Here is a 10933-nt window from a genome sequence, read left to right as displayed (position 1 = left end):
AAACAGTGTATTTTCACTATAACTCAGTCAAATCTTGCTCAAATTTAATAATTAAAGTGTCTATTTGAAGCATATTTAAAAAACATGAATTTATGTCAAATAAGCACTGAATTCTGTGTAGAATTGAGTGAGAAATAGCTATTTTTTGTTTTGTTTACTTTTGCAACAAAAAATGATGAATCATCAAGTGTGACAATACTTATGAAAAAGGCAGTAATGTATTGAAACAATCAGTATTACACTAAGAACCAAACATTATATACAGACAATTATGACAATCAATTCTGAACATCCACATGACTCATAGAAGTGTCTCCTAAGAACACTCAACTATTCTGTATTACAAACATTTGTAACCAGAACTGTAAATTTGTACAGTCTTGGAAGGGACTTACACAAGCTACTTGCTTTACAGGATTTACAAATCATGTACATATTATAGGCTCAGAACACAAGTTGTATCATAGCAGGTAGCTCAGCAAACCATTATGTCATTATTGCCTGGATCAAAGTACTGTAATCTTCTAATCAGATAGAACATTAGAGTAATCAAGTAATAATCTTAGGAGACAGTCAGAATCTTAGAATTCTCTACACTTTGTTCTGTACCAATCTAATAGTAACAGTATGTAACCCTTCTACTTCTTTCAATTTAAATCTTGCCTTTCATTTTGTGTAACATTCTCTGTAGCTAGAATACAGATTACTTAAATTTCTTTATACAACTTTCACTCTATTTTGTTCTAACATCTGGCAAAAGGTTCTCTTATTTGTTCATGTATTTTTCATTATTTTTCTTTTGTTCAACCCTAACATTTCCCTGTTAGTACTATACTTTTCCAGAACTCAGAAAACTAAATACAACTACTCCTATACTAGTTACAGGGGGAATTCAGAGAGTTCACCTATTGAAATAGTTCTTGTCCTTTTGTCTCAAAGACCTCTAGTGTAAGGCATAGTCTTAGTCTTAGTTGTTTCTGTATTACCCTACTTGTTGTGTGCTTCACAAGTACACAGTCTACTCTTCACATTTCCCTTCTGAGGTTGTACCTGTGCTAGAAGAACCTGCATCCATTCAGAACCACTCTAGTCTTATAGGACTCATAGTTTAGCTCCCCTCAAACTTATTGATTCACCTGTACTCTTCTCTAGATGTATTACAGGAGTTTCAGTATACTATGTTCAATCAGAGAATCAGGCAGCAGATATCCTTATGAAAGCCTTATACACTACACAGATCAAGCACTTTATCAACCTTATTAGTCTTAACATACAGATTAGTTAGATTGTTTGGGCTTGCAGGGGAGTGTTTGACCCTTAGAGACTTAGGGTCAACACATATATAAAGAGTAGAGTAGCATTCTTAAAATTTAAGTGTTGCATCTCCCCTACATTCTTTCAGCAGACATGGCTGATTGATTGTAGAAAGGCCCAAACCCAACTTAGTGTATATACTAATATTAGTAATCAATACTTGATGTATTCATACTACACAAGCACAATCAACTGGAGGTTATGCAAAGGCAAAGCAATACAAATGTAAGTAGACAATGTTTGTTGTATAACTACTGTAATTAACCTAAGGAAACTATCAAAAACATAAAGGCAATAATTAGTCATAGGGTTAAAAACTATAATCATTTCGACAAATTTCATTAAACAACTTTGCCCATACTTCTTCAGGCCAGCTTTGCATCTCATCGTCATCCAGAAACTTTTCACATAGTTCTGTGTGATTTTTGCGGATTGTACATACTAACCCAAATGCAGAACACTGTGACTGAATATGCCCAGGCTCTCCCCAGCGGTCGAGATTGTTAAGGTTCTCATTATTGGATAAATGAGGTATGATTGAAGGAGGATCAGCCAAGAATCGAGAGTAAGTGCACGGCAGAATGCCCAAGAATATGTCCCGTATGTCCTCGAACGCTTCCATCTCATCGTCTTCGTCGAGGTCCTTAATAGCCCGACAGTAGAACATGCGTTCACCGATCCGGAACACGACACGCTTATGGTTTGTCACGTCGTATAGTATAGGAATTATATCGCCCAGTGCCTGAAGTCGTCCCCTAGCGGTATCCGAAGAGGATTCATACATAAATTTTATGTCAAGGGGCCCCCATCGTGAGAAGGGTACTATCCAGTCCCATACGCATTCGAAGTGCGTCCAATCATTCGACCAGTCCGAGATTACTTGCCGTCCACATCTTGGATCAAACCAGCCGCGAGTTACTTCTTCGCGAACCGAAGGAGCCAGATCTTCCTCAAATTTGTGTGAAGCCATTACTTTGTAGAAAATCGGAAGATTCGGAACCACCTCCGTCTACAACCAGTCATAAGCGCATTTATAAATGACCAGGATCCGGCGATCAGAGCGTCACGTACCGATGAAAGCTTTTGGTCCTCTACTGGTACTAACTCTTCGTCCAATACATAATCAGGAAGTTCCATGCGGATGCTTTCGCGTGTGAGAACGTCCTCTTCAATAAAAGACGCGAGCCGTACATCTCCCGAGGCTGTACCCATTAATAAGAGGCCCCTTCCATCATCAAACACAAGGTCTGAGATCAGATGTTGAAGCGGAAGTGTATCTCTCGAGACTGGAATATAGTCGTCAAGTTCCGTGAAAGGTTGACATTCGTCTGTATTTGCTGGAAGGCGAATGGATGTTGTCGTAAATTCAGAAGGAATCCAGCTGCGGGATGGTGAGACTATAAAAAAAGCTCTTCGACCAGATTGGCCAATAGCGTATCGGGCTAGCACTTGAGTATGGATTACATACGGAGGGGTTGTTTTAGGCGACTCAATAAGAGTGAACGTTGCCGGCTCCTTGGCTTCATCTTGCAAAACAACGACCTGTCGGATAGCAGAGCCGTACTCCTGGTAGTACATACGCAGTGTTGCATCCGGCTGGCCCATTTCCCGTGACTCATCAACGGAAATATCGAAAAAATGGCCTTTGCACGCCGATTCCTTTAGAGATAGGAAGGATACATGCTCGGACCTAAGTTCTCCATCAGGCGACAAGGCGAAGACGTGGACTGTGTCACGATGTAGGGTGAATATGTACCCGTTCTTAATAGTCATCGCTATACACGGCTCCTGAACCAATGCAAGATGTAGACTGAAAGCTGTTGTGTTGGAATGAATAATCACACGTACGAGGGGAAGTGGAGAAAGTGCTCGTAAAGGAGGACTCGGTGATAGACATAATCGAGTCAAGTCCTTCGTTCTCCAGTTGGCAATGTATGGGTACGCGTCATCACCCTTATGAACAGCGAAGCCGATGAGGCTGCCTCGTAAGAAGCGGACATGTGAAGCTTCAGACATCCACGCAAGTTGACTAATCATCACTTCTCCCGCATGCTGAGATATGCAGATGATGAGTATATAAGGCGAACTTCATGTTGCGCCAAATGAGTTATGATATACAGGAGAGGAAAATGCATACGACTTACGAAGTTCCTATGGTAAGTGCACATTGCACTTGAGTGTCGGATTCATCTACTATTCCGTCAGTGACAGGTGCCTCCACGAATGCCTTCGCAGCAAGCTTCATCTCTCCTTTCGGCGGTATATCCCATATTGTGAGTTCGCACCTATTCATGTCTGCTGAAGCAACAAGGGCCCAACGTCCTCGGATCAGTCTAAGCCAAGTTATAGCTGAATCGCGGCTGTTTTCTATTCTGCGTACGTGAAGCTTCCTCCAGATCGTCGCATAATCTCTATCTAATAAAACTGCATGCTTCACCAATGACTCAATGTCACGCGCTTCAACGTCCTTGATGCAACGTAAATAGTGCGGGACAGGCAACGAGTTTCGTATTACGTGCTGTTTGAACAAGTAAGTCCAAAGCTGTTTGTCGTTTGAAATGCCAAACGAGAAAGCAGAACATGTCTATGTACGAATCCTTATCAAGACTGAAGTTCGGAGTAAGTTGAATAACATACCTGCCGCAGACGTAAAATATCATTGAGCCTGAGCTTGGAGAAAATAAGAGAGTGAATATCTTGAGGCAGCGACAGAATATTTTGCGTCATAGCAGGTCCCTGTTGCTAGGCTCGTTGAGTACTTGGACTTGAGGGTAAACGGAAAACGAGGTTGTGGTTCATGTTAGGGTGAAGAAATAAGAGGTGGTGGTCCAGCGACCGACATGACCGGAGTTCCGCTTAGACAATAAGTACTAAGGGTGCCGAACAACTGAGACGCCGATCAAAATGGATCTACAAACAAACGGGTTCATTTGTTCACCGTCATCAAATACAACACAATGCCATGTAAAATACATTAGAGCCACTTAACTGCATTGCGTTAATAATATCACAGTTGCACATAAGTTTGATCGCCAATTAAAGGCCAAAGCCAGGTAAGATAAGGAAGATAGGGAAATAAAGTTTACTTGTGGCCAACAGTTCACATTCAACTTCAGAATAATATTCTCTGAATGAAGGTGCACGTACTTCTCATACATATAACTTAATAACAATTCTAGAACAGGAGTGAGCTCTGTCGATATGCAGTACTGGTAGACCTGAGTCACCTGACAAATAAGTCTCAGCAGTTCCAGGCAACCTTTAAACTGTCCCCTTGCATCTGCAAGGGACCCAATTGCTGTATATTGTTGATTTCCCAAACCCGCCTTCTTTTAATCTTGTTCTTTATTTCTCATATTTCTTCTAGATTTCTGTACAGCTTACATCAACTATTGTTGACTCAATGAGGAAAGGTTTGCTAGTATTCAACACAAGCTATCACTTGGCAGCAAAATCTCGGATCTCGGTGTCATCGGCCTTGACTTACAATAATTAGTATTTCCAATACCACAGATGCAGAGGCCTTCTAGCTAGCTTACTTGGCTGTCTCAGTGTTATGTGCAGCATCGCAATAGACTCCCCTGCTTGTAAGCTCAATACATATTCAAGGAACAAGAAAGCTTCTTGAAAAGACAATAATGTTACCATGGAACTTGAGCCTCTTAAATGTCTGGAAGTATTTGGCTTCAAGTCGTCATCAATTATGCTAAAATAAGCGGACTCTCTGATATAAAAAGTGCTGTACCTACTCCATGTTGATACAACATACACAGAATCTTGGAGACTCTTATCTAGTCAATCTGGTCGCTGGCTCGTCCATCTCTTCAGTTTTAAAAATTGCATCCGTTATATTCCTACTATAGCATCATATACCTACTCAATTGATGCTTGCAGCAGTACTGGAGGCGCGCCTCTCTGCTGGGACTGGGGAATAACCGAAGTAAGTATAAGTTCCTCACTCACAGTATAACTGCCCACATTTATTAATGATCTTTGAAAGATAAATAATTATATTAGAGCACATGAAGGAATTGCACGGCAAACATATGTTAGCAGACATACAAATGGAACGCCATTTGATAATGTTCTCCATAACATTCTCCTAAATTGCTTGTAAGCACTTATTACTATTCTAAACAATATTTTTCTAATTAGTGTTAAATTACTCAGGACAACAGTAAATACATATGCATTTGACACAAGATCTATGCTCCCGATAATCTTGGAAGCAGCTTTTCATAGGCATAATGCTCTTCCTTTCTCAGATGTCTTTTCTGCACTTGGTATGCTTGACAATACTTGTTTCTTGACAATCACTCAGCTAATTGACTTAACCTGCAAGGGTGGTTCATATCATATGCAGAACCGCCTGTGGCAGACCTTGAGCGCACCCAATTTCGCCTCTTATGCTACACCCGACTCTGTTACAACTTAGGGAAGGAGATCGGTAAAATCAAGCCTAAGAAAGCCAAAAAGCCATACTTTCCAACTGTCACACACGTATTTATTGAAGGGAACTGGACTGCCCTTACTACTGAGGAGAATAGGTCAACCCTTCACCTTACCATGTCACTTTCTTCTTCTCTTCCGGTTTCTACAGCTGGGAAAAAATATCCCGATGCAAAAATCATACTGAGGCAGAAAAGGCTAGAAGCTCTTGGGAACATCAGGAATTCGCCATGGATGCAGCAGGCTCCTACTATGAGAGAAGTTACACAAGGGATGTATCAGACAAACCAAGGAATGGCAGGAAATTGTGCTGAGACACTCAATCTAGCAAGGTACGCTCTGTCTTAACTTCATTTGCAAAGGTGCCTCTGAGATTGTACATTGTATTAGCCACCGGTCTAATAGCAGTAGCAGGCAAACAATTGGTTTTGGCCAGGCCTTGGCTGTACACAAGCTTCCAAAACAGTTTCTATCTCCACAAGACTGTTTGAAAGCAAGTCATACAGACCCGTGCGATTCATGTGACTACTTTCTGGGTCACAGTGGAGTGTCACAGCAAGACATGGGTACTGGTTGGACCTATGGTAATCTCCCAGCCGGTTATGCTGAAGATGATAACTGGCCTGTGAGAGTGAGTTACATGTGTCATTTAAAACAAACAGAATACTAAATAGGCCAACACTAGCAAAGTTCCTCCAACAGACCTGATTGGGGTTATAATGAGTATTCAGAAGCAAGGTCGAGTCAAGAAGGCACACTCCCAATGCTAGCAGGTCGACCAGTAAATGGTTCTCCAGATTACTGGAGGAATGTAGGCCAGGGTCATGCCTTTGTTGTACTGCGAAGATAGTCATTTGAAACAGTGGGTTCACATTGTTCAAACTTCAAAGAGTTAATTGTCCTGTGGTCTGGAATGTGATACATGCCATATTATTCTACTAAATCTTGCCACTACATTAATCATGATCCATGACCATGACCCATGATAATTTCTTCAAGTTGCTGATACATGTTCTCATCAAGTGGATAATCAGATCATGCCTGATTGCAAAATATAGCTTAACGCTTAGAATGGCTCATTGAAACCACTGCAATAGCTCAATACAGAGGTCTAGAGCAGTGATTGTATGCGCAGTAGATTGCCAAGAAATCTAGGTAGACTTTCAAGGCAAGCTGAACACTGCCAGCAGGTGTCCCAGTTAGCAAACTCATCAGATTTCGACGTCTGTTACTGTAATCACATATTATTCAGTATTGTCTCATAATCAGGTCTAGCTATGTGACACAGAGGCTGGATCATTCACAATTCTGTATACAAGTAGTTTATTGTTCACGTTGAAAATATCTTTTGTTAACTATAGAGACGTGTTTATCCCTTGGTTCAATATATTAATGCTACATGCGCTCACACCCTCCATAACTTGCGAGAAATGCAGGACGCGAAGGTCTTTCTCTATGACTTCCCAAAAGAATATTTGTGCCCACATTTACTTGTCAAACAGAATCATATAGCAAAACTTAGTACATATCTGGAATTGAAAGCTAGTGCTTCCGTAATTTCTACAACGTCTCTGAAGGTATACCGTATACATGGCCTTTCTGTTGGATGGTGAGAAAAACTCTCAAGAAAACGTGGCTACTAACAAAGATACGCATTTAGAAATTTATAATACAGGTATAAAATATACAGATCCCTCCACAAAGTCCGGAATATTCCTTCTCTTACTTTGAAGCCGTTCATTGGTTGCACGGTAGTTTTCGTCCCATTCTTCATCTATCCAAGAGTCCATACTTGTATCATCCGGAATCTTCCCAGATGTCTCCTTTTGGTATTTGCGAATTGTACGTACGGTGCCAGCAATGTGGCTTTGTGTACTATGGCTGTAGGGAGGGAACCAATCCGTTAGGTTTCGCTGTATATCATAGTCCGAAACGTGGGGGATAATAGATAGAGGATCAGATATGAACTCTCTGTATGTGAGTGGCAAAATCCCCAAGACAATGTCATCTTTGTCTTTGTAGTCAATATTCATGATGCTTTCTCTATCAACAGTACAATCGGGTGTTCGACAGTAGAACATGCGCTCTCCGCTTCGGAAGACGACACGGAAGTGGTCTTTAACGCAATATGCGACCGGAATGACGTTGCCCAACGTTTGGAGTCGCATCCTCGCTATCGAGCAGGAGGTGTTGTAAAAAGTATAATCAACGTCAAGAGATCCCCAGCGAGAAAATGGTCTGATCCAATCCCATACACGTTGAAACCGGGTCCAATCATTGGACCAGCCTGCAAAGGACAACAGCACAGTGTATTGTCCAGTCCAGGCCCGGGTTATCTGCTCGAACAATTCCGGCGGTAGGTTGTCCCATATCTCATAGTGTTTTTGAGTGTCATAGAATATTGGTAGATCAGAACAAACAGCAGTCTAGAGAGCAAAACGTCAGATGTATATTAAGAAATTTGGCAGTTTCAGATACCTGCAAGACTCTCATGATACCAAACATTGATCTTATTAGATTGTGCTCTTTCCTTGCGTTCTATATTAGGAAACCCTGATTGCCTTATGTAGTGTTACTGTGTATTGGATGTCTCAGACTCTCAGACTTCCCCCTATAGTATATAAGGCAGACACATACTTAATGTCACAGTAGAGAGCTGAGGGGTATTCCTGCTATGCCTGTTAAAAGGTTATGAGCTTTTAACTAGTGTAGCAGGAGTGCCCCAAGTACTCTCTCTTATTGAGACATTAAGCAAGTGTCTGCCTTATATACTACATAGTGAAGTCCGATAGTCTGAGACATTCCAAGCACAGTAACTCTACATAAGGCAATTGGGGATTTCCTAATCCAGAGCACAATCTAATACTCCCCTTCAAGCATTAATTAAGAACTAGGACTGTATGCCTAATAGTTTGTTTAGATGCTTGATCTGTAGGACATGGAGAGCTTTTGTAAGGATGTCTGCTAATTGGTTCTGTGATTGAACATAGCATACATTGATGTAATTGTTTTGAATATAACATCACACAAAGTCTTTTTGTAAATCAAGGTGTTTAGTACAAGCATTGTACGTTATTTTGTCAGACTTTACAGTCTTTATTGTACCTTGATTATTACAATAAATCATAATGGGTGCCAATTCAGTCTAGAGTACTTCTTCAGCAAATCGTTTGAGCCAAATGGCTTCTTGAGTAGCATACACTAGCACTTGCAACTCTACTTTATAAACAGATAGTAGTACCAGGTTTTACTGTTTGCTTGACCAGGATATGGTTGATTTAGCTAATTGAAAGATGTAGCTGTTTATTACTTTATGTCCTTCTATTATGAGATGATTAGTTCATCAACAGACGAACCACGAGACGATGACTTCATAATGTCTCAGTTAGAATACATACAATATAAGGACGAGAGACACTGAGCAGTCAATCGTCACCTCACCCCTTGTCTATGTGTGCCCCCCTTAAGTTCTCCCTCTTAACAGGTTATGAGCCTTGAGCTCCCTGCATACATGCATCCACTGTACACTCTAAACTCTTTACTTGCATACATTTGCACACATTTGTATCATGGTTCCCCTACGTACGGATATGCACTGTAAACCAGCTGATGTACCTAAATACTTCAGTCAAAACATCACAATGCTTAAGACTGAAGCAAACTACAAGATGTGGCACTACTGCATCGTTTCTAGTGTTGCAGCTATGTGCTTCGAACACTTACTAAAGGATGAACCACAGAACAAAGCCAAGAGGGAGATGGCTAAGGCCATTCATACATGCATAGTCAATAACATTGCTGACACAATATTGGCAAACTATATACACTTTGATACGTCTATCCCTCAGTTAATGAAAGTGCTTGAAGAATGCTTTAACCCCTAGACAGCATGTAAAAAGGCCATTGACAAATCAGCACTGTTTATTTGTAGAGACCATGTAAAACATTTCAGACATACATTAGACAGACTTGAGGAAGCATATGCAACTCTGTCTGCTAACAGTGATCCACCATACAACTCTACATACAAAGCAGCAATATTGCTTGCCACTCCTGAGCAATATACACACATAGTAAATATGATAATACAATCTACTGATGCCCAAAACAAAGGCAAACCAGTCAATGAACATAAGAAAGTCAAACCAAAGCAACTAATCCTTACATTGCAGAACGCCTACAACAATTACTGTGCTAAACGAGCACAAGATTCTAATGATCAGACAAAGAATAATGCACACATTAATACAATGTATAAAGCCAATAAGCAGAGGAAATTCAATCTGCCAAATCTGTTCAATCTGACAAAAGCAAAATGTTTCAATTGCAGAAAAACAGGACATTTCTCTAAGGAATGCTGCAAACCTCCTACTGAAGCTACAAAGCTTGCACGTGCCAAACATCAGGCTAACATTGTACATAAAACGAATCAAACTGTAGAAAACACAACAAACACATTTATTATTGAAAACCCAAACAAAAACAATGTTGAATCAAAGGAAAGCAATGTTGAAATGAACAATAATGTCTACACTCTTATTCTGAGCAACCAGGACAAACAATTCGAACAATACGTTTCCTGGGTATGTACCAATGTATTTACAAATACAATCATAGCTAACAAGAAATCCTATATGCAAACAATGGATTTACTCGATTCCAGTGCATCAATACATGCTACTCCTTATTTATTTCGATTAACAGATGTACACAACATAACTCCTACGATTGTAACTATTGCAAATAGGTCAACAATGACTCTTAATCAAGCTGAATCTATGTGTATCAAAATCCTGAAGAATATACGAGAAAAAAGCGTCATAACATTACAAAACATCTATTACTATCTGCAAATAACCTTTTCCCTCATAAGTCAAGCACTACTATGTAGGGAAGGTTATTCTTTTATGTTTACAAACGATAATTGTACTATAACATTACTATGTAACAAATACATTAGACATATACAATTGAGAAATAACTTGTATATTTTGTACAATAATCATTTATTAAAAACAATGAACAAACTATCTATTTATGATATACATAAATGCCTCAGACACATAAGTTACGATTATATTAAACGATTATTAAAGACACAACCAAGTGTACTATCAACTAAAATAACAAACTACAAAGAAAAAGAATGTATTGAATGCATAAAAGCAAA

At 39.9% G+C, this 10933-nt stretch overlaps 3 protein-coding genes across 3 annotated transcripts; 1 reads left to right on the top strand and 2 right to left on the bottom strand.

Annotated features, from left to right (window-relative positions):
- Positions 1 to 3454: 3454 nt before the first annotated feature.
- On the bottom strand, positions 3455 to 4041 carry FOMMEDRAFT_132664 (uncharacterized protein; the record flags this gene model as incomplete). Its single annotated transcript, XM_007264480.1, has 2 exons — positions 3455 to 3898; positions 3952 to 4041. 2 exons carry the CDS (start codon positions 4039 to 4041, stop codon positions 3455 to 3457), a joined length of 534 nt encoding a protein of 177 aa, XP_007264542.1.
- Positions 4042 to 5521: 1480 nt separating this feature from the next.
- On the top strand, positions 5522 to 6613 carry FOMMEDRAFT_153851 (uncharacterized protein; the record flags this gene model as incomplete). The annotated part of the gene is made up of 4 exons (XM_007264479.1): positions 5522 to 5597; positions 5657 to 6095; positions 6307 to 6394; positions 6449 to 6613. 4 exons carry the CDS (start codon positions 5522 to 5524, stop codon positions 6611 to 6613), a joined length of 768 nt encoding a protein of 255 aa, XP_007264541.1.
- A 710-nt stretch (positions 6614 to 7323) lies between these two features.
- Positions 7324 to 8256, bottom strand: FOMMEDRAFT_153850 (uncharacterized protein; the record flags this gene model as incomplete). The annotated part of the gene is made up of 3 exons (XM_007264478.1): positions 7324 to 7362; positions 7452 to 8189; positions 8242 to 8256. The coding sequence occupies 3 exons, from the start codon at positions 8254 to 8256 to the stop codon at positions 7324 to 7326; spliced, it is 792 nt and encodes a 263-aa protein (XP_007264540.1).
- Positions 8257 to 10933: the final 2677 nt, after the last annotated feature.

This window comes from Fomitiporia mediterranea, assembly GCF_000271605.1.
Source record: "Fomitiporia mediterranea MF3/22 unplaced genomic scaffold FOMMEscaffold_4, whole genome shotgun sequence".
Taxonomy (NCBI): Eukaryota; Fungi; Basidiomycota; class Agaricomycetes; order Hymenochaetales; family Hymenochaetaceae; genus Fomitiporia; species Fomitiporia mediterranea.
This window is presented reverse-complemented; position numbering and strand designations above follow the sequence as displayed.